Source organism: Rhinatrema bivittatum, chromosome 2, assembly GCF_901001135.1.
Source record: "Rhinatrema bivittatum chromosome 2, aRhiBiv1.1, whole genome shotgun sequence".
Lineage (NCBI taxonomy): Eukaryota > Metazoa > Chordata > Amphibia > Gymnophiona > Rhinatrematidae > Rhinatrema > Rhinatrema bivittatum.
In genome coordinates this window covers 593,435,254-593,458,716 of record NC_042616.1, presented here as the reverse complement: position 1 = coordinate 593,458,716, position 23,463 = coordinate 593,435,254, and the positions used below count along the sequence as shown (strand labels likewise).

Genomic DNA, 23,463 nt, shown 5'->3' with positions numbered 1-23,463 from the left:
TATTTATTTATTTATAACTTTTATATACCGGCATTCGTAAAAAAAAAACATCATGTCGGTTTACAGACAACTGAGAAAGGAAATTACAATGATAGATGGAGGAAGGATAGGAAGTTAAAAGGTGACAACTTTACTGTAGAGCCAACGGGCGCCACAGTTATTAAATGAGATTACATGTGGTTAACCAGGTTGGACATAAATTAATTATATACAAGAGGCGACAGAGTGGGGGGTAGCGCGGGGTGGGGGATGAAGCGCATAGGGGAGGCGGGGTGGGGTAGGAACTGTACAAGGGGGCAGGTGGTGGCGATGGGAAGGAGAGGTGGTGACTGAATATCAGGAAGCCATAAAATGGATGGGGTGGTGAGGGAGGGAGGGTGTGTAGGGGGGCGGGGGGACACTGTACTAGGGAGAGGGAAATAATGAGTGTTGAGGAGAAGTCAAATGCTAGGGTTGAGAGGCGTTGGGATAGGCCTGTTTAAATAACCAGGTCTTGATTCCTTTTTTGAATTGATTAAGTGAAGGTTCTAGTCGGAGCTCGGTGGGGAGGGAGTTCCAAAGGGTGGGGCCGGCGATGGAGAAGGCTCTCGCTCTGGTGTTTGTGAGGTGAGCAATTTTGAGTGAAGGGGTGTGGAGGGTGCCCGCAAGGGAGTTTCTGGTAGGACGGTTGGCCTGGTGGAAGTGTGGCATATCTTCGATCCAGGGGGAGTTATTTTTATATAGCGTGTTATGTATGATAGTAAGTGTTTTGTATTGAGAGCGATAGGTGATTGGTAGCCAGTGGAGGTTTTGTAATATGGGAGTAATATGATCAGTCTTTCTTGAGTTTGTAAGGATGCGAGCCATGGCATTTTGTAAGATTTGGAGGGGTTTGATTGTGGAAGCTGGAAGGCCTATTAGCAGAGAGTTGCAATAGTCAAGTTTTGATAGTATAGTGGTTTGCATAACGGTACGGAAGTCATGTGCGTGGAGGAGAGGCTTGAGTTTTTTGAGGGTTTGGAGTTTATAGAAGCCCCCTTTTAGGAGTGATTTGATGTGGGATTTGAAGCTAAGTTGTGTATCTAAGAGAACTCCTAGATCTCTGACAGTGGACGGAGGTGTGAGATTTTGTGAAGTGTTCTGTTGCAGTTGGTGAATGGATAAGCTGGGTTGATTAGTAATAATTAGGATTTCAGTTTTTGAAGTATTGAGTGCAAGGTGTAGGTTGGAAAGGAGGGCGTTGATAGATGTGAGGCATGTCTCCCAGAAGTGCAGGGTTTCGTTGAGGGAGTTTTGGATGGGGATAAGTATTTGTACGTCGTCAGCGTACAAGAAGAATTTTAGTCCCAGTTTGGATAATAAGTGGCAAAGAGGGAGAAGGTAGATGTTAAAGAGGGTGGAGGAAAGGGAGGAGCCCTGGGGTACGCCTTGTGAAAGAGGAATGTGTGTGGATTCGGATTTATCAAGTTTGACTAAGTACTTTCTGTGGTCAAGGTAGGAGGAGAACCATGATAGGGCTGTGTTAGAGATGCCTATCTCTGCTAAGCGTGATATTAAGATTTTGTGGTTCACCGTATCAAAAGCTGCTGAGATATCTAAGAGGGCTAGAATGTATGATTGGCCGTGGTCCATGCCTTTTAGGATGGTGTCTGTTATTGCAAGTAGGAGCTTTTCCGTGCTTCGGTTTTTGCGAAATCCGTACTGGGCGGGGTGGAGGATATTGTTATCTTCTAGGAAGTCGGTAAGTTGTGTGTTGACCACTTTCTCCAGAATTTTAGAAATAAAAGGTAGGTTGGAGATGGGCCTGTAGTTTGCTGGATCATTTTGGTCGAGGGTGAGCTTTTTTAGTAGGGGCTTTACGATGGCGAGTTTAAGCGGGTCGGGAACCGTCCCGAAGGTAAGGGAGCAGTTTATGATATCCGCTAACGGTCTTGCTATGACGGAAGGGATAGTGAGGAGGAGTTTAGATGGGATGTTGTTGGCGATGTGGGTGGCTGGCCGCATCTTTTTTAGGATGGCGTTGACTTCCATCGTAGTGGTGAGATCAAGGGATGTGAGGTTAATGTTGTTGTTGGTGGGTGGGAGGTCGATGTGAGTGGGTTTGGGGGGGAGACGATTGAGAATGTTGGTGATTTTGTTTTTAAAGTGATCTGCTAGTTTATTGCATTTCTCTATGCTATTATCTTCCTGGGGGGAAGGAGTGGTGGACTTTGTGAGTTCTGCAGGAAGCTTAGCTCTTCAGTACTTCTCCGTCTCCTAAGCAGTTAGGGACACTGCACACACTTGCACAGTGTTAGAAAATCCAAACCAAAGAAGAAAGAAATCTTACCTCTACAAAACGAGCTCCTCTCTCTCCTGCAGTGATTCCTAAGGGTCCCTTCCCCAGTCCAGAATTCCTGAGGTGATTTCCAAGATCCCTCCGAAGTAAGCCTCGGTCTGGTAGCTGGTTCCTGGCATGGACTTGGCCCCCAGAGTGGCTGAGAGGCAGCAGGTGCGATACTGAGCACAGCGGTAAAGGTATTTTCCCTCTCCCCCCGCAGCCGGAAACCACCCGACACGAAACCGGGACGTGCAGAGACAAGGTAAGGTAGAAAACTTCTTTAAAGTTTCCGGTCTCCGAGGCTCATTTAGCTGCACAGATCGTGCATCCCATACGGCTACTCCCCGATCCGGTGCGAGAGTCCTCACACGTGGAGACCCTCCAGGGGGTCGCCCTTTTGCCTTCTGCAAACCTGAGGCATGCGCAGAGTGGCGAGCCAGGTGCACAAACGACTTGTACACACAGCGGCGCACGCCTCTGTGCCGGGCGCACAGATAGGCTGTGCACACAGCGGTGCACACATCCCCACTAAGCGCACAAATAGCGGCCTGCACGCACATTTTCCGGAATCCTGCACGCACATCATCAGCGCACCTGGAATATAAAAAGAGGAAAAAAGAAAAAGCAATATAGTCCACATCCCATTGATGTGGACTAAATTGCCATTTAGTCCACATCAATGGGAAGAGCACAAAAGAAATTTCATTTTAAACAAGAATTCATCCAAGAATATGACCCATCTCTCTAGCCTCAGCTGCAATTGGTCTGCCTTGCAAAAATGTTTCTAATTGGATAGGATCTGTAAAGACGTACTTGACATTTTGAAGCTCAATTATATACTTGCGAGGAAAGCAGCATAGTACAAAAGTAGCACCTAAGGCCAAAACCCTAGGGGATTTTGTTTTTATTTTTTTTTTAAACAAACTTTTCTTTCATCTCACAAGTAGAATTTTCATGGGTCAAAAAATGTCTTTGTTCCCTGATGAGTTAGGGATACTCAAGTTAGACAAAAGATTTTTTTTAAGAGTCCAAGCTTTATCTGATTCTCTGGCAAAAACTACCAATAAAGTGGACCTATCCAAATTCTCTGGGTTAGATTGCTCTAAGAAAGCAGAAAGCTTCTCTAACATTTCCAGGATCTTCTGGCTGAGAAGAAACCAGAGGAACTTTTACTTTCAGGTAAATAATAAACTTTAATCTCTGGTGTAGATTTTTTAGAAATCTTAAGGACTTCTAAATAAAACTTTCTAATGGTGACAACATAGTACAAACAGGAACATTTGAACATCTTAAAATTACACCTTCTGTTATAATTGCCTGAATTTCCAAGACTTGTGATGAACAGTCTTTTATAAGGGCTGCATCACATTCCTAAAATTTAACACATTTGAGCTCTAATTCACCAAGCTTTCCAGAGTGCTCAGAAATAACTTGAGAATGTTCTTTCAAAACTGCAGAATTATTGTGAATGTTAACCAGAGAATCACATTTCGAGGTTACAATCTGGTCCAACTTGGAGATGGCGGCCTCTAACATATCTAAAGTTATAATATCTGGCTTCGAAGATGGTAAAGCAGGCCCAGCTACATAACCTAGGGCATTCATCACCAACCCACCTGCAGAAACAGCTCCTGAGGAGATCCCATCTCCAGCGGGCAGTGGTAGAGAAAGAATCCGGGCCACCGGCCTGACTGACAGATCCTCTGGAAGCTGGATAGAAAGCCAGTGGAGGGCAAACTGCTCCCAGTTCTACTGATCCCCGACATACCTGGTGAAAAAAAACAAAACACCCAGCAATAGACATCTGGCTCGAGGAGGCTGCAGTAGCAGGTTGAGATGGTAGAGCATATCCACTGCCTTTCTTCTTCTTTCCCATTGCCGAACACAGAGGCACCAGCAACAAAATTTCTGCACAAAAGATTTTAAAATCTCCAGCCCCCTCCTGCTGAAGTCACAGAGGAGGGGGAAGTGCAGGTAAACTAGCTGCCTGTGCAGTCTCCTCTTCTCTCCCGACAGACACCACTGCACGGAATATTTTAAAGCCTTCTGTCCTCTCCTGGTAACACCCCAGAGGGTGGAGGAAGTGCAGGTGAACCAGCTGCCAGTGCTCTCTCTTCTCCTGCCACCTTTCTTAATGCATGGAATATATCTGGTCTGGGCTTCCAAGATGGTATTTTCAAACAACATCCTTGCCTAATATAAACTCTTAACCTTTGCAGTTGCTCATTTCAGTTTCTTCCTAAGCATTTCCTCATTTTAGCACAGTCTTCCTTTTGAAAGTTAAATGCTATCTGCGTAGATTTCCTCAGTGCCCTCCCTTCTAGTTATAAAGTCAAATTTGATCATGTTATGATCACTATTGCCAAGTGGGCCCAACACTGTTACCTCTTACATCAAATCATGTGTTCCACCAAGGATTAGGTCTAAAATAGCTCCCCCCTTTTGTCAGTTCTTGTACCAGATCCTCCATGAAGCAGTCATTTATTTCATGTAGAAACTTTACCCCTTCGCATGTCCAGATGTGACATTTACCAGTCAATAGTCGGGTAATTGAAATCACCCATTATTACTGAGCCTCCAATTTTGTTGGCTTCCCTAATTTCTGTTAGCATTTCATTATGTCTGTTCATTCTGGCCAGGTAGAGGGTAGAACTCCCCCCACTGCTATTCTATTCCCCTTCTCATAATATGATCAAATTTGATTTAATGACTGGAAAAGGAACAGTGTGCAAATCCAAGGCTCTCGTGCTAAACTTTCAAAAAGGAAACTTTGATAAAATGAGAAAAATTGTTAGAAAAAAACTGAAAGGAGCAGCTACAAAAGTAAAAAATGTCCAAGAGGCGTGGTCATTGTTAAAAAATACCATTCTAGAAGCACAGTCCAGATGTATTCCACACATTAAGAAAGGTGGAAAGAAGGCAAAACGATTACCGGCATGGTTAAAAGGGGAGGTGAAAGAAGCTATTTTAGCCAAAAGATCTTCATTCAAAAATTGGAAGAAGGATCCAACAGAAGAAAATAGGATAAAGCATAAACATTGGCAAGTTAAATGTAAGACATTGATAAGACAGGCTAAGAGAGAATTTGAAAAGAAGTTCGCTGTAGAGGCAAAAACTCACAGTAAAAACTTTTTTAAATATATCCGAAGCAGAAAGCCTGTGAGGGAGTCAGTTGGACCGTTAGATGATCGAGGGGTTAAAGGGGCACTTAGAGAAGATAAGGCCATCGCGGAAAGATTAAATGATTTCTTTGCTTCGGTGTTTACTGAAGAGGATGTTGGGGAGGTATCCGTAATGGAGAAGGTTTTCATGGGTAATGATTCAGATGGACTGAATCAAATCACGGTGAACCTAGAAGATGTGGTAGGCCTGATTGACAAACTGAAGAGTAGTAAATCACCTGGACCGGATGGTATACACCCCAGAGTTCTGAAGGAACTAAAAAATGAAATTTCAGACCTATTAGTAAAAATTTGTAACTTATCATTAAAATCATCCATTGTACCTGAAGACTGGAGGATAGCACATGTAACCCCAATATTTAAAAAGGGCTCCAGGGGCGATCCGGGAAACTACAGACCGGTTAGCCTGACTTCAGTGCCAGGAAAAATAGTGGAAAGTGTTCTAAACATCAAAATCACAGAACATATAGAAAGACATGGTTTAATGGAACAAAGTCAGCATGGCTTTACCCAGGGCAAGTCTTGCCTCACAAATCTGCTTCACTTTTTTGAAGGAGTTAATAAACATGTGGATAAAGGTGAACCGGTAGATATAGTATACTTGGATTTTCAGAAGGCGTTTGATAAAGTTCCTCATGAGAGGCTTCTAGGAAAAGTAAAAAGTCATGGGATAGGTGGCGATGTCCTTTCGTGGATTGCAAACTGGCTAAAAGACAGGAAACAGAGAGTAGGATTAAATGAGCAATTTTCTCAGTGGAAGGGAGTGGACAGTGGAGTGCCTCAGGGATCTGTATTGGGACCCTTACTGTTCAATATATTTATAAATGATCTGGAAAGAAATACGACGAGTGAGATAATCAAATTTGCAGATGACACAAAATTGTTCAGAGTAGTTAAATCACAAGCAGATTGTGATAAATTGCAGGAAGACCTTGTGAGACTGGAAAATTGGGCATCCAAATGGCAGATGAAATTTAATGTGGATAAGTGCAAGGTGATGCATATAGGGAAAAATAACCCATGCTATAATTACACGATGTTGGGTTCCATATTAGGTGCTACAACCCAAGAAAGAGATCTAGGTGTCATAGTGGATAACACATTGAAATTGTCGGTTCAGTGTGCTGCGGCAGTCAAAAAAGCAAACAGAATGTTGGGAATTATTAGAAAAGGAATGATGAATAAAACGGAAAATGTCATAATGCCTCTGTATCGCTCCATGGTGAGACCGCACCTTGAATACTGTGTACAATTCTGGTCGCCGCATCTCAAAAAAGATATAATTGCTATGGAGAAGGTACAGAGAAGGGCTACCAAAATGATAAGGGGAATGGAACAACTCCCCTATGAGGAAAGACTAAAGAGGTTAGGACTTTTCAGCTTGGAGAAGAGACGACTGAGGGGGGATATGATAGAGGTGTTTAAAATCATGAGAGGTCTAGAACGGGTAGATGTGAATCAGTTATTTACTCTTTCGGATAGTAGAAAGACTAGGGGACACTCCATGAAGTTAGCATGGGGCACATTTAAAACTAATCGGAGAAATTTTTTTTTACTCAACGCACAATTAAACTCTGGAATTTGTTGCCAGAGAATGTGGTTCGTGCAGTTAGTATAGCTGTGTTTAAAAAAGGATTGGATAAGTTCTTGGAGGAGAAGTCCATTACCTGCTATTAAGTTCACTTAGGGGCGGATTTTAAAAGGAGCGCGAATAGCCTACTTTTGTTTGCGCTCCAGGCGCAAACAAAAGTACGCTGGATTTTAGTAGATACGCGCGGAGCCGCGCGTATCTGCTAAAAACCTGGATCGGCGCGCGCAAGGCTATGGATTTTGTATAGCCGGCGCGCGCCGAGCCGCGCAGCCTACCCCCGTTCCCTCCAAGGCTGCTCCGAAATCGGAGCGGCCTCAGAGTGAACTTTCCTTTGCCCTCCCCTCACCTTCCCCTCCCTTCCCCTACCTAACCCACCCGCCCGGCCCTGTCTAAACCCCCCCCCCTTACCTTTGTCGGGGGATTTACGCCTCCCAGAGGGAGGCGTAAATCCCCGCGCGTCAGCGGGCCTCCTGCGCGCCGGGACGCGACCTGGGGGCGGTTCCGGAGGGCGCGGCCACACCCCCCGGGCCGCCCCGGGCCGTAGCCACGCCCCCGGGCCCGCCCCCGGAACGCTCCCGACACGCCCCGAAAACGCAGCGCGGTTCGGGCCCGCCCCCCCCCCCGACACGCCCCCTCCGAAAACCCCGGGACTTACGCGAGTCCCGGGGCTCTGCGCGCGCCGGTAGGCCTATGTAAAATAGGCTTACCGGCGCGCAGGGCCCTGCTCGCGTAAATCCGCCCGGTTTTGGGCGGATTTACGCGAGCAGGGCTCTGAAAATCCGCCCCTTAGAGAATAGCCACTGCCATTAGCAATGGTTACATGGAATAGACTTAGTTTTTGGGTACTTGCCAGGTTCTTATGGCCTGGATTGGCCACTGTTGGAAACAGGATGCTGGGCTTGATGGACCCTTGGTCTGACCCAGTATGGCACGTTCTTATGTTCACATGGAATTTCTATCCATAAAGATTCTACAGTACAGTTTGTTTCCTGCAAACTTTTATCCTCTTTGACTCTATGCCCTCTTTAACATACTGCACAGCACCAGAATTAAGATTTATTATGCTTTTTCAGACACTTCAAAGTGGATTACATTCAGGCACTGTAGGCATTTCCCTATCCCCCTACAGTACCTGCTATTTGGGAATTAAAGTACTAACAGCAGTCAGCACTACTTGTTACATTTATATCCCACTCTTACATACAAATGTTCTAGGCAGATTAGAATAATAATTCTATAATAATTTATTGAATTTAGAGTTAAGTTTTATTGTAAGGGGGACTGGTGTTGGAAATGGGAGGTTTAAAAAATGTTAGTTAAAATTTTAACTATTTCATATAAAATTGCTTTAGCTTTAAAAGCAACCATTTCTCATATTCACTCTGGGGCAGATTTTATAAATCTGTGCACACGCGTACTTTTGTTCGCGCACCAGGCGTGAACAAGAGTACGCGGGGTTTCAATAGATACGCGCGTAGCCGCGTGTATCCATTAAAACCCGGGGTCGGCGCGCGCAAGGCTGCTGCAGTCTGTGCGCGCCGAGCCGCGCAGACTGCTTCTGTTCCCTCTGAGGCCGCTCCGAAATCGGAGCGGCCTCGGAGGGAACTTTCCTTCGCTCTCCCCCCACCTTCCCCTCCCTAACCCCCTCCACCTCTATCACGAAAGTTACACCTGCTCGAAGCAGGCATAACTTTGCAAGCGCCGGGCCGGCTGCCGTGCTCCATGTTCCGGTCTGGGGGCTGGTCCGGAGGCCGCGGCCACGCCCCTGGAACGCCCTGGGCTGAAACCACGTCCGCAGCACCGCCCAGGATGACGCGCTGAACGCATCACGCCCCCGCGACACGCCCCACCCCAAGAAAGCCCTGGGACTTACGCGTGTCCCGGGGCTTTGCGCGCGCTGGAAGCCTATGCAACATAGGCTCGGCGCGCCCAGGGGGTGTTTGGGCCAGGTTTTCGGGGGGTACGCGCGTACCCCTTTGAAAATCTGGCCCTCTGGTAATAACATTAACTGACTCAAATATGGGAACATTCAAAGCAACTAAGATTTTCTGCAGTGTTGTTGCATTACATAAATATGATCAATTATGTTAAAACCTATCACAAACTTCTGTTACAGTTTTTATTTAAAAATATTTCTGAATTGCCCTATCCAGAGTTTAAAAAAATCACTCACAGCAATGTACAAAAAAAAATTAACACAGAATACAAAAACATATAAAATGCATCAAACCTGACAAACTTTGAAAAACTTTGGAGCTAGCTGGAGGCTTTTTTCCCCCTGAGAATAGTTCAGCGTTCTATCCATTAAACAGCCTGCTGATTTCACAAAAGCAAATAATTAATTAGGATTTATTTAAATATTTTAGGGTACTAACCGGTTCTAGAGTCAATACTTAAATAAAAAGGCACAATAATCTGTGCAACAATCATTTTTATTAACTGATAAGCTGTTTCTGAGAACGTTAGAAAACACACACATGAATAAATCAGCTTGGTCCACTGAATTTGCATGATGACCCTATGAAAATGAGAAAGATCGATCAGCTGGCATACTGAACAGCCACAATTTTTTTTCCTGAAAATGAGCACCCATTGATCTTCACGGGAGGACAGAATCAGATATACTAAAACATTTTCCCCATTTTGTGTCTATGGAGAGAATAGTATATCTGTTTGTAAGTGTTGATTTACTCTCCATAGGATCATATAGGGGTTTATTACTTTTTTTTCCTTTCTGTGTCCATGGGATAACATAGCTTGGCAAATCCAGTCCATATTGAGCAAAATCACTTATATTTATGGCTTTGAATAGATTGGAAGTTTATATAAACATTACCTTTTTAGATTTTGAGGGAGAAGGGCTCTCCTGTAGTGGTTTTTGTATAGACTATGAATTTCCTTTGCTCATCAGGAATATTAGAATATTTTGAGTGAACGTTTTCCAGATTTGTGATCACAGGATAGTTTTAGCTTCACCCAGTCCTCTTCCTCCTTCATGCTGTCTCCCCTCCTTTGTCCCCATTCATCTCAGATCCAAACAAGCCAGATTAACCCAGAGGCAGCAGGCTCAGCAGCAATACTCTTACCAATAATCAAGTTGCCTCAGCAGCACATGCATAGGTTCAGGAATGCTGAGAGCGCAGGAGCAAAAACTGAAATTGGTTCCATCCCTCTCCTCCCCAGTACTCAGCAGCTTCTCACTCTCCCACCTACTATGGTCCTTTCCTCCTTCTCCCCCACCAGTGCTCAGCTGCAGCTTCCCATCTCTCCCCAGTCCTCCTCTCCCGTCTTCCCACTCCCCCTTCCTGTCGCTGCAAAGTGCCTCCTGTCTCTTCACAACAGGCTGATCATCTAATCGGTCTCCTTCCAGTTACTCCTTCCCTTGCCTGCAACCAGGGCCGGATTTAAGATGACTGCACTCATAGACAGAAGACTTCAGGCAAGGGTCTCCCTTCTTCCCCTCTCCTTGGAAAGCAGAGAGCAGCTGAGGGAAATCCCAAGTTTTGATCATGTTCATAATTTGGTGCCCAAGGCACGTGCCTTTGTTGCCTGTAAATCCAGCCCTGCCTGCAACCCAAGTCTCTCTGTGAAGAGTTCCCTTAGTCTACTCCTGTCCTAGCACAATGGCGGTTCTCATGCAGGCTACAAACCTGCAATGCTTCTCCTGACTGCTCCTTTTTTTTAGGACTACAGTGGCAGCAGCGCAGAACAGCTGGCTCCATCTCCTGCAGGTGCCTCCCACGTTCTTCAGGTGCCAGCTTCTGCACATAAAACAGCAGCTCTGGCCCCGATGGACTGGCTTCTGGCTGCAGCCAGAATGTACAAAATTGAATGCTGTGAAGGTGCTGGTGAGGGAGAGCGCATGTTTTTGGGAGGCAGTACTGATGCAACAGTGTTCTCTTGAGCAGGGTGCCCTGTGCAGCTGCACGTCCCATAAGGTGGCCATGAGCCTGCCTCAGAAAGTCCTCTTCTTGCTGGCACATGCTTCCGGTTACAGTGCATACAGGTGTCGCAGCGGGAGGCAGCGGCGAGAGGCCATTGTAGGGTCAGTTCAGCCCCTTTCTTCTACTGGCCAGCTCATGTGAGCTGGCTGTTCTGCGCCATAATTATGCTCTTGCCGTAAGTTTACCAGATTTTGTCAAGTAAACCAGGGACACATGTTCCATAGCAATAGTAAGCACAGTGAGTGAACAGTCTATAAGAAATATTGAGAAGGCTTCTCTGGGAAAAAGTTTTATCGATGCAGTGTTTGGATACCTTTTTAAGTAGATTTCTTATTTACAAAAAAAAAAAAAAAATACTACTGACTAAATTCAAGTCATCTGAGATATATCCTGCCGAGAAGAGAAATAGACACTATAAAAAGCCACTCAGCTTTTTCCAGAACAAAGTATTCTCTAAAAGATGAATTTTAAAGCCAGGCGCTTGCATCAATTAGGGGATGTGCGAAGTAGCGTGCCAACTGTATTTTAAAAAGTGCTCATATATGCATGTAAATGCCACAGCGCGGAGATATCCGAAGTTTCTAAAAAGGGTCAGGGCATGGGCATTTTGGGGCCTGGCCCAGAAATGTCACGGAAATATTTACACGCCTTGACATACCCTGCCATATAAGCTTACTTCTGGTATGGATGATATATAACGTTAATAAAAATAAAAGGATCGAGCCATGTCTGAGGGGTTTAAAAGGTCTGGGGTAACTGGGGGAGTGTAGGCTATCAAACCAGGGAAGGGGAGGGGGTGGGGGGATTGAAAGACCTAGCTGTTAACTGGGCAAACTGGTGAATGAACTGGTGAACTGGGAATGGTGTGGGCGTGCCAAAACCAGGAACCACGCAAACGTCGGGACGGCCTGTGGGGCGTGGATTTTAAAAGCAGCCCAGATATGCGCGTATCTCCTGCTGCGCACGCACAATTTTTTTTCTAAAATGGCAGGGCGTGGGCTGGCGTTCCCGGATTTCTCAATTAAACCAGTACGTAAATACTTATGAGCACAAGCACGCGCTGGGCTCTCCCTGCCGCGTATCTTTAAACAACTTTTAAACAGGCGTGGGCCCACGTGCGCCCATTTGGCAGCTCATGCCCAGGGCCACGGCTGTTTTATAACACACGCGTGTATATGCATGCGTGTTATAAAATAAGCCGAGAGTGTGCAATTTTAACGAGGGTGCTCACAAAGCCCGCTTCCCCCACATAACTGGGGGATTTTAAAAGGGGCACGGGTCCACGCCATGGCCAGTTTTGCCAGCTTGTTCCCAGTTCACCCATGCAAGGGAAAGGACTTGCCACACCCCCCCTAGTTTAATAGTCCCCCTTTCCCATTGTTAATCCCGACTCTTAAAACCCTGCTGACATCTATATTTTTTTGTTTTATGACTGACACGCCCTCCACCGCTTAAGTAAAGTTATGCGGCAGGGGACCCTGGGTGCACGCTTGTGCGGGTATTTTCACACCTGTTTCACTGAGAAATCCTGGAACTCCCAGACTATGCCCTTTTTCTTTCTTTTTTTTTTTTATAAAAAAAAAATTTTGTGTACGCATTGGGAGATGCGCACATATCCGGACGACGTTTAAAATCCGCTCAACGCGTGCCGGCCCGACATACTTACATATCTCCCGGTTTTGGCGGGCACCAAGCTTTTAAAATTCACCTCTTTGTGTCTCCACCTCCAATAGGAGCCCAAGCTGGTAACTTTCCTTGGGAGCTCTGCACCGGTTCCACAGTTTAGGGATCGAGGATAAGTTCCCTCTCGAACAAGGGAGCACTGAAAAGATATAGCTAAAACTGCTTCCATTTTCTTTCTTCTGCCAACTGCAGTTTTGGAAGAAGTGAAACATCTAGGAAGCTGTAGGACTTTTCCTTTTAAGTTTTTACACCTTTTTTTGTTGTTGTTGTTACTGCTAGTTCCTAACTACACCCACTCTCCTCTTCCTGAAAGGACTTGGAAACACTGTTGCCCAGTCAGTCCGGAGTAACCTTCTACTGCCAACATGACTGATGGGGGGCACCTAAGGAGGAAACCAGGGCCGTTAATGCATACATCGATCCACCTTAGCTTCGCCTACAGAAGTCACCCCAAGTAACTAATTTAGGGTTTTGCCCCCCACTCCCACCAAGATTGGACAACAGGAAGCAGGTGGTCTATGGCGCAGTCCCCATCTAGTTTCTTGTGGCAGCTCAGGGATAGATCCTGTAGCAAAAATTGAAAAATTCTGAAGCAAACAGGCAAACATTTCCATCTTTTATATTACATTATAAAGCTAAAGTAGTTTTACACTATATTTTAGTATAATTAATATTTTTATTGGAAGGAAGCAAATCTTCAGCTAGCCTGCTGTCCCCCCTTGATTTCTGCTTTCATAGGCACAGGCCTAGTGTGCCTACTGTCAAACCCAGGCCTGCCCACCTCCAGCATCACACAACACAGTGCCAAACCCCAGCTATGGTTGGCAAAGCAATCATACCTTTATTTGCACTATCGCCAGCAGTGCAACTCAGCTTTTCGAGAACAAATCAGATGACAAAAAATTGAGAAGACAGGGGGGTCTGTGTCTTTATCTCGCATCAGCCCCTCCCAGCCTGAAGCCGCACACTGAGTTCTCTTTTTAGTGTGACCTTACCTCCTCCTCCAGTTGGGCAACACACACCGAGGAACTGCTCTCCCTGCCTCCCATCAAGCTCTGACATTATTAATGACTAGAAAGATTGGAGTAAGGGCACAGAGTACACTTATGATATAAGCAGAGGCGGTGGGCACTGAAAAAGCTGAGAACCTCGGCAGAAGTGCAAGAGGTAGCAGAGGCAGGCCGGAAAAACAGAGAACAGCAGCAGAAGGGAAGAGGTGGGACACTTTAGGAGCTAAGCACTGTAGCAGCACTACTTGGGGGGGGGGGGGGGGGGGGCAGGGTGACAGCCTATTTAAATAGGAAAAAAATCACACACAAAAAAGGGACATTCAGTATTATATGGGACCTTTGGCAATGCTTATCTACCTATTATGTGTTCTGTGGCATCACATGTGCTGCACTACGAAAGGCTGGCGCTCTTAAAATTCACACGGCCATGCGAGTCATCACCGCACTGCTCTTTAGGTGTTAGCTTTTTTTTCAAAATGAGGCATTAGAAAATTATCAATCAACTACAACAGAAGGTCAGCAGTTTTATGCTGTATGCTTTCTAGTTGGTGTTTCCCCGTGGAAAAGCAACACTGCTGGCTAGAATCTTCAACAGATCGACCATTTCCTCATTTGAGTGTGGAGCTTTTAGTCTCATTCCTAGATTTTAGCGTTTCTTAAACTCATTTTCACTCTTTTGGAATCAAATGTTTGCATCTTTTATTTTGGCGGTATTTCAAGTTTAATAAATTAAGGAAAAAAAAATGTCCTGCCCCAAGTGCACAAAGTGGTTTTGGTATATTTACACTTTCCATGCAGCAGTGTGATTGGGGTGGAAAAATAGAGAACTTGGGTGCTAGGCAAGCAATGTTACATTTGCAGGAGTCTGAGAAATATTTGTTCTTATGACTTTTGCTCTATTTGTTTCTCTTTTGCTTGTGTTTTGGTTTCTTTTGCTTCTTTACTTTCCCCTTGCTCCCTTCGACCTTCCCCTTCCCACTGCTTCTATTCTCCTCCTCCTCCTCTTGGAGCCTTCACCACAACTGCTCTCCTCCCCCACCAGCTTCTTCTCTTCTCTTTAGGTGCTCCCTAGAGGGAGGGAAAAGGAGCAAAAAAGAGGGGAGGTAAACATTATAAAGAAAATAAAGAGCTCCATGACTTCTAAAAAAAAAAAAAAAAAATTGGGCTTGGCACTAAGGTTTTCTAAACCACATTATAGTGTGGTGGATAAGTCCTGCCCCACAGAAGTGTCTGAAATGCAAGTGCAGACCGGCAGCAGATGCAGAGCGAGGTGGACAACTCTCTCTTCCCATTCAGGTTATGGGGAGAAAGAAGGAAAGAGGATCAAAGAGCAATCTGGAGGGAGAGTGGGGAAGGTCTCAAGATAGAGGGATGGAAATACCCTTGCCTGCCGCAGGTACTACAATCCTATGTACAATTCTGCCTCCATATACTATTTTATTTTATTTTTTTAAAGGATTCTTCATATACATTAAACTATGATCAGTGAAGCTGAACAATGATTAATCTGTCTTACTTTTTTCATCCACTCCAACTTCTTTAAAAGCTCAACAACCTCCCCCCGTCACTTTATAACTTAATATTTCCTTTTGAAATGGTCACCTGGAAATAAATGCACCCATTAAGGCAATATTTAATTTCTTTACTATACAAACATTTGTACAGAAATAGTTGCAATAGGTAATGAAAACCTAATGAATGCCAGTACTATTTCACGGCACTCTTGTTTTATTTTAACTGTATTAATTAGTACATAGACTTACATGATTTGTGTTACCCATTTTAAAATGTTTAGAAAAAATTACAATTCCATAGTCTTTATATAAAGCCCTTTTTAAAAAAATCTGATCTCACAGGTTGATAGGAAATGAAGAAAACCTGAAATGATGGCACACTCCTTTTGGAAATCTCTGTGGTAGAAGGATTCAATACTAAACAAGCAATGTAAACTCAAAAGTGTAAAATGGTTTCAGTACTGGAGTCACGTCCCCACTCGCATGGCAGCGGGTTTTGTCACAGGCTGCGACAATAACCACCCTAGAATCGTATGCTGCGATACCCCCCAAGCAGAATCAGAAGTCTGATCAATAAAAAGTATTAGGACAGCTGCAAATTTCTCTCTCTTTTTACATCGAAGATCAATTTAGCAGAAGATGCAATCTTATTGCTGGACGTCCATGCGTCCGACAGGAAGCACTGTGCAGGAGGTGGCCGCCATGTTGGAGTAGGCCAGCAAAAGCAAAGCCCCGCCCCTCTCCCATCCGTAAAGCCTTCCCATTGTCTCGCCCCATTTACCCGCTGCTAGAACGCATCTTCCAAGAAACAGTGAAAAAGTGCAATCATTCAAGTCCCTGAACTAGTGACAATTTACAGCTGTGGCACCCATCACCGTTAAGTATCGATTAGCTACAACGAGCAGTGCCAGATTTGCCTTTAAAATGGACTGCCCTCGGGTTTCTGGGGTTTTTTTTATGCTTACGCTAATATAACTATTCAATAAAATAATATTCTCCTCTGATTGTGTTATAGGATTTCAAGTCAAGTATGGTCATATTTTATCAACAGAACCTACTCAAACGTTAGCTCAATTTCTAATTGCATCTTAAAATTGAGCGACGCAAAAAAGAACAAAATAAAAAACCTCTCATGCTACGTTCCAGTTATATTATTAACAGTGCCTCACTGTCTGCGAGTTCCTCTGCTGAGGGCTAGCATATAATCAGGCTTTTTCATACACTGTTTAATATTAAATCATCTAGTCTAAACCAGTCCATGCAGAAGGAATTTTAAATCAAGGTTGCGTACTACGATATCAAAGTATGGCTGATTTGTCCAAATTAAAACAAAAATTCTTTAAACAGCTACAAAAAAAAGGAGGGTAGAATGTTTTGTAGAATAGGAATGGAATTTTTTTGGTCCCATTATGTTCCTTGTTACCGGTTTTTCACTCCTGCCCCAGATTTGCATGTAATTGATATAGTCACCCTTATCAGAATTTAAGTAAAATGACTGAATTAAGAAAATATTAATATTGCAGATATTAAGTGCCATGCCAACACTTTTTTCGTCTTTACCAATTGTATTCAGTTCAGTTTCCTGTGGATCCTGGAACTGTCTGACAAATCCCACTGTTGGTACTTGAGGGGAAAAAAAAAATCAAAGTGGTTTTGTGCAATTGTAATCTGGAATTCCAGTTTGCCATTGAAAGCATGCAGAGTGGAAAAGATGTTCTTATTTTTCTTTAAACAAGCAAGGGTCTTTCTGCAAGTCCTTGACTTTTTGGCAGAATTGTGCAGGTGGTGGAGAGCCGTGGACCTATAAATTGTCTCCAGGCTGGTACTGTGGCTCTGTAGCAGTGAAGTAGTCTTCTAAGAAGGACTGAATATATTCAAATGTTGGCCTCTCGTCAGGATCCTTCTTCCAGCACAGTTTCATTAACTCGTGGAGGGACTCTGGACAGCCCTGCGGGCATGGCATTCTATATCCACGCTCGACCTGTTCCAGAACTTCACGATTCACCATCCCTAAAAGAAAAAGGCAACATTTAGAGAGCTTGGATCAAGATGGTCCATGTATGCATGCAATATATGCAACACCAAGGCTTTCTATCAGCCAGCAAAGCAGATGCCCATCTATGGGGCAGTATACACATTCTTGTTTCTTCTCCATCCTACCCTCTTCTCTATGCCTTTTCTGCTGTGATAGGCCAGAAGAAGCTGTACTTAAAGCTCAAGTCTACAAAATTAGAGAAGCATCATGCAGAAGTATTTGTCACAAGTCTGGAGAATATAAAAAAAATCAATAATCAATGGCATTTTACCAATGTCTCCCACACTAACAAGTAAGATTAAAGGATAAATCTTGGACTGGAAAGAATTATCTCTGAGCTCGCCAGAGGTTGCCATTATCTGCCTTATTTTGAAATCTTTATCTTCACTCCATTTGGGAAACATCACTTTCATTGGATTCAATATACATTTTTTGCAGATGATATCCAGCTATCTCTTTCTCCTGGTACCAATCTGTTCATGCTGCCATAGCCACATTAACAACTTGCATATAACCAATTGAACGTTGGATGACTATAAACAAGTTTGATTTTAACTATAGAAAAACAAGGTACTCTGGGTGCATCAATCATCTATTCCTATGAACGTGTGATACCTACAAATCAAAAGCCAGTCTTTTCCTATCCTGACTGAAGCCCGAAATCTGGGTGTAATCTTTGACATTAACCTTTCCTTTAAACTGCAGAGTAGTGCAGTTTTAAATAACTTTTAAGCTCCATCTAGTTAGCTGTTTTAGGTATATATTAGATCAAGAAGCTTTCATATCAGTTGTTCAAGCATTGGTGTGATCCCTACTCAATTACTGTAACTCCCTTTATATTCTGGCCACATAAAAATGCTTCAAGCTGTCCAAAATTCTGCTCATTTAATTACGGGCTGTGGTAAAAGGGAGCATGTTACTTCTAGATTGAAGGAACTGCAATAGCTCCCAATATCTGCAAGGTCAAAATTCAAGCTTAAGCTTTGCATACTGATGGACCCAAATAACTTACATTTTTTAAATCTTTTTATGTTCCAGTTTGAGCCTTGTACTCCATTAAAAAACAGCAACTTGTGATACCCTCCATTCAAGACTATAGACTACAAGTGATCTGGAGTCAGGCCCTCAACTCTGGAATAAATTCCCACTAAGAAAGGTGACAGACTTACAATTATGTAGAAGACCCATCTGGGCCCCGGTATTCAAAGCGCGTTCAGTGCTCAACAGCCAGATAAGTAGGACTTATCTGGCTATCTCTTAGCCGGTCAATTTGTGGGTGGGCAAGAGGCAGATCAGGGCGGAACTCCTTAGCTTGATAAGTTAATTGGCTAACTAGTGATATTCAACCTTAGCCAGATAACTTATTCAGCTAGTTAGATCTGCCAATGATAAGTTATATCCAGCTAAGTTAAACCTATCTGGTAAGTAGCCGCTTATACGTTGATATTCAGAATATTCCTTGTAACTTAGCCGGATAAGTCATATCCTGCTAAGTTACATTTCCAGGCATAGATGAATATCAGGCTCATCTATATTTGGAAGTTTTTGCCTCTGGCAACAAATCGGATCTCTCATCTTAAGATTTTTATAAGATTTTTCATTTTTTTAAGTTCAAATCTGTTTATTGAGGTTAACAGAATTACAGAGCAAAGCAACAAACAATACAAAAGGAAAGGGGACAAAAAGGAAAATAATAGCAAATCAAGTATAATGGGGACAAAAACATAACCAGGGCATGTAGCAAGTATAACAAGCAAGCATGTAAAGAAATAGAAGAATCGTACAGATACACGGTTCGGTTGTACACATGAGCAAATACATCAAAGGGAGTCAAAATAATCATCTAAAGGCTTCAACACTTGCGCCCAGTGAGTTACCCTTTAGTATTTAACAGCCATAGCTTTTTCTTACTTGCAATATAAACAGCCAGAATTCCACCAAAATTGTAATGATAATAAATCACTAAGCTTCCAGTTGGACAAAATTACATGTACCTATTGTAACAGCCAAGAGAAAATCCAACAGTTTACGCTATGGTGAGGAGAGAAAGAAGAGAGAAGCCGCCCCTTGAAAAATAACAATGTGGTAAGTGAATAAGACAAATGTAAAATTTTTGAAATCAGGTCCCACACTTGTTGCCAAAAAGAAAAATATAAGGCAAAAATAAAGCATATGTGATAATGTGGCCTTGGCCGCGGAGCACGACCAGCAAGTGTATGAGGACAGGAGACTAGTCAAAAAAGTTTCCAGGGAGTCCACACTGCCCTATGAGAGAAGAAAAAGGAGGATTGAGTCAAACTGGAAGAAAGTGAGATACATAAAGTAAACCTCCAAAAAGACTCCCAATTAACCACAGCTTCCGAGAGCCATATAGTGTGCAATCCAGACATTGGGCGGGAAAGAGAAGCTTTCAGGAGTTTGTAAATATGTGAGGCTAAATGGTCTAAGGAACCGAAGTCTCTGTAGACAGCATATAAAGAAGGGTATTCAGCAACACAGAACTGAGATGACGATAGAGAAAATAAGCTACTATGAAGTTGCAACCAGGCATAGAACAGAGCGAGGTAGAGAAAAGTCCACTTGAAAATCGAAAAAAGCAAAATGGCTTACCTTGTAATAGGTGTTATCCCAGGACAGCAGGATGTAGTCCTCACATATGGGTGAAGTCACTGACTGAGCCCTATCACGGAAAACTTTCTGTCAAAGTTTCTAGAAACTTTTGACTGGCATCCTGAGCCCACTGAGCATGCTCAGCATGCCATGATCCCTCGAGCCACAGGGGTCTCCCTTCAATCTCGTTTGTAGCAATAAGCTTTAGCCAAAAATAAAATAATAAAATGTATCAGACCCAACTCCACGGGGTGGCGGGTGGGTTTCGTGATGACTACATCCTGCTGCCCTGGGATAACACCTATTACAAGGTAAGCAATTTTGCTTTATCCCAGGATAAGTAGGATGCTAGTCCTCACATATGGGTGATTAGCAAGCTACAGGCTGAGTCATCTGTGTGTTGGACCAACAGCGTACAACTTGTGCAACGGGCACAACAACTGGTGTACTGTTGGAAAAGATGAGGCAGCCTGAAATCACAGCAGGGTGGATGTGGAAGGAGTTGGCACTATACTGGAAACAAGTTCTTTAAGACAGACTGTCCGTAGGCTGAATCCTGTCTTCCTTCCTTGTCCAGGCAGTAGTGAGCTGCAAAGGTATGAAAAGAATGCCATGATGCAGCTTTACATATGTCAGCTATTGGCACAGAACGATAGTGTGCTACTGAGGTTGACATTGCTCTTACTGAGTGTCCGTTTACTCGCCCTTGGAGAGGGAGGCCTGCTTTTTCATAGCATAACGCTATACAATCTGCAAGCCAGATTGAGTTTGTTTGCCCACTCCTTTCCCCGGTTTGTTTTTATCAAAAGAAACAAAGAGCTGGGTGGATTTCCTATGGGCTGTAGTGCGATCTAAGTAATATGCAAGCACACGTTTACAGTCCAAGGTGTGTAAAGCTCTCTCTCCTTGGTGTGAGTGCGGTTTTGGGAAGAAAGTAGGCAAGACTATGGACTGATTCAAGTGGAATTCCATAACTACCTTGGGAAGAAATTTTGGGTATGTACGGAGTATCACTCGGTCATGTAGGAATTTTGTATAGGGTGAGTATGTGACAAGTGCTTGTAACTCACTAGCCCTTCTAGCAGATGTAATGGCTATTAAGAAGATAGTCTTCCAAGTGAGAAATTTAATATCACAGGAATTCATGGGTTCAAAAGGAGAACGCATGAGCCTCGTTAATACTACATTAAGGTCCCATTCTGTGACTGGTGGTCCGGTGTGGAGGTTTAAGTTGAATTAAGCCTCTCATAAACCTACTAACGAGGGGTTGTACTGATATCAGTGCATCCCTGACGGTATTATGATAAGCTGAGATTGCACTTAAGTGTACCCTTACGGATGAGGTCTGGAGACCAGAGTCTGAGAGGTGCCACAGATAGTCTAATAAAGATGATGTGGCGCAGGAAAAGGGGTCAATAGCTTCTTGTGTACACCACATGGTAAATCTTTCCACTTAGAACGATATTTATTTTTGTGTGGAGGGTTTGCGTGAAGCTACAAGCACTTGAGAGACAGAGGAAAGATTGAGAGGTTGTAGGATCAAGCTTTCAACATCCATATTGTGAGGGATAGGGATTGAAGGTTAGGATGACGCAACCTGCCCTGATCCTGAGTTATGAGAGTGGGTGCTGTGCCCAGGCGAATTGGTTCCCTGATGGAAAGATCGAGGAGTATGGGAAACTATACTTGTCGAGGCCAATACGGGGCTATGAGTATCATGGATCCTTTGTCCGGTTGCAGCTTCACTAGAGAGTCTTGGTCATTAGCGGTATCGGGGGATACGAATATAGAAGGCCTGAATTCCAGTGGCGAGCAAGGCGTCTCTGGGAAACTGACTTCGCTGCTTGTGCAAGGAGCAAAAGTTGTCCACTTTGTGATTCAGTGCTGATGCAAAGAGGTCTACTGTTGGTTGACCCCAACGTTGAAATATCCTGGTCACTACTAAGGGATCCAGGGACCATTCGTGAGGTTGGAATTGGCGACTGAGGCGGTCTGCCACTAGGTTGTGAATGCCTGCCAGATAAGTGGCCCAGAGAAACATGGAGTGCGTTAGGGCCCAGTCCCAAATTTGTGCTGCTTCTTGACAAAGGAGATACGAGCCCGCACCTCCTTGTTTGTTTATGTACCACATGGCTACCGTGTTGTCTGTTTGTATCAGAACAGTCTTGTGGGAAAGACAGTCCTTGAACGCATACAGCACATAACGTATAGCTTGAAGCTCTAGGAAATTTATCTGAAATGTGGCTTCGAGTTTCGACCAAGTACCTTGAGTTTGGAGATGTCCAATGTGTGCGCCCCACCCTAAGGTGGATGCATCTGTAGTTAATGTTACTTGCTGAATTGTTTGTTGGAAAGGTAGGCCTGTGAGCAAGTTGTTCATGTTCGTCCACCAGAGGAGCGAAGACCGTAATTGTTGAGTTATTTGAACTGGATAAGACAGTGGTTGAATGGCTTGTATCCACTGCCCTCTCAGTGTCCACCGAGTAACCCTCATGGCTAATCTGGCCATAGGAGTGACATGAACTGTGGAGGCCATGTGACCCAGAAGAGTGAGGCATTGATGGGCTGTCACATGTGTCCGTGTGTGTAGAGAGTCTGCTAACGAGGCAAGTGTCTGTGCATGGTCTTTTGGAAGGAAAGCTTTTGATGTTATGGTGTTTAATTCTGCTCCGATGAATTGTAATAGGTGAGATGGTATGAAATGGGATTTCTGGTAGTTGATTAGGAATCCCAATGAATGGAGTAGATTTATCGTGAGCTTGAGAGCATTGAGAGCTCCTTGTCTTTTTGGCTTCTGATAAGCCAGTCATCCAGATAAGGAAAAACATGTATGCCTTCCTTGTGCAAGTGGGCTGCTGCCACTGCCAGGCACTTTGTGAACACTCGAGGTGCTGAGGCAAGACTGAATGGTAGCACCCTGTACTGGAAATGTTGATGTCCCACTAGGAATCGCAGATACTTGCGATGAGGAGGGAATATTGGTATGTGAGCGTAAGCTTCTTGAAGATCCGGAGAACAGAGACAATCTCCTTTTTTTTGAAGCAGAGGTAACATGGTGCCCAATGATACCATCCTGAATTTTTCCTTTCGTAGGTATTTGTTGAGCTTCCGGAGGTCCAATATGGATGTAGGCTTCCTGTTTTCTTTGGAATGAGGAAATATCGGGAGTAGAATCCTCTGCCCTGCTGAGGTCGGGGAACTGGTTCCACAGCCCTGGCTCTCAGAAGGGTGGATAATTCTTTTTGTAAGAGTGTGGATTGATTTTTCACTGTCCAAGATGAGGTGGGTGGAGTATCGTTTGGTACAGTTAGAAAGTCCAGATGGTAATCTTGAGATGTTTTCGAGAGTACCCATTGATCTGTAGTGATGTGCGACCATTTGTGATGGAAAAAAGTGATCTGACCACCTACCGGCAAATTTGGGGTCGGATTGGTAGGCAGGCTTCTGTTCTCTGGTGAGTTTTCAAAATCCCGAAGCCGGGCCTGTTTGCGGCGGGGATTGAGCTCTAGGTGCTCTTGGTTGTCTGGTCTGTGATCTTTGTGCTGGCCTTGATGACCTACCATGGGCAGGAGGATAGTATCTCCATGGTCTATAA

At 44.1% G+C, this 23,463-nt stretch overlaps 1 protein-coding gene across 4 annotated transcripts in view; it reads right to left on the bottom strand.

The window, feature by feature from the left end:
• Nucleotides 1–15,336: 15,336 nt before the first annotated feature.
• YES1 (YES proto-oncogene 1, Src family tyrosine kinase) overlaps nucleotides 15,337–23,463 on the bottom strand; it is a 201,345-nt gene continuing 193,218 nt past the window's right edge. For all 4 annotated transcript variants that reach the window (XM_029591089.1, XM_029591090.1, XM_029591092.1 and 1 more), the window contains one exon: nucleotides 15,337–17,233. In XM_029591089.1, the coding sequence (XP_029446949.1) occupies nucleotides 17,025–17,233 (209 nt within the window). In that variant the 3' untranslated portion in view covers nucleotides 15,337–17,024. The remainder of the gene's footprint in view (nucleotides 17,234–23,463) is intronic.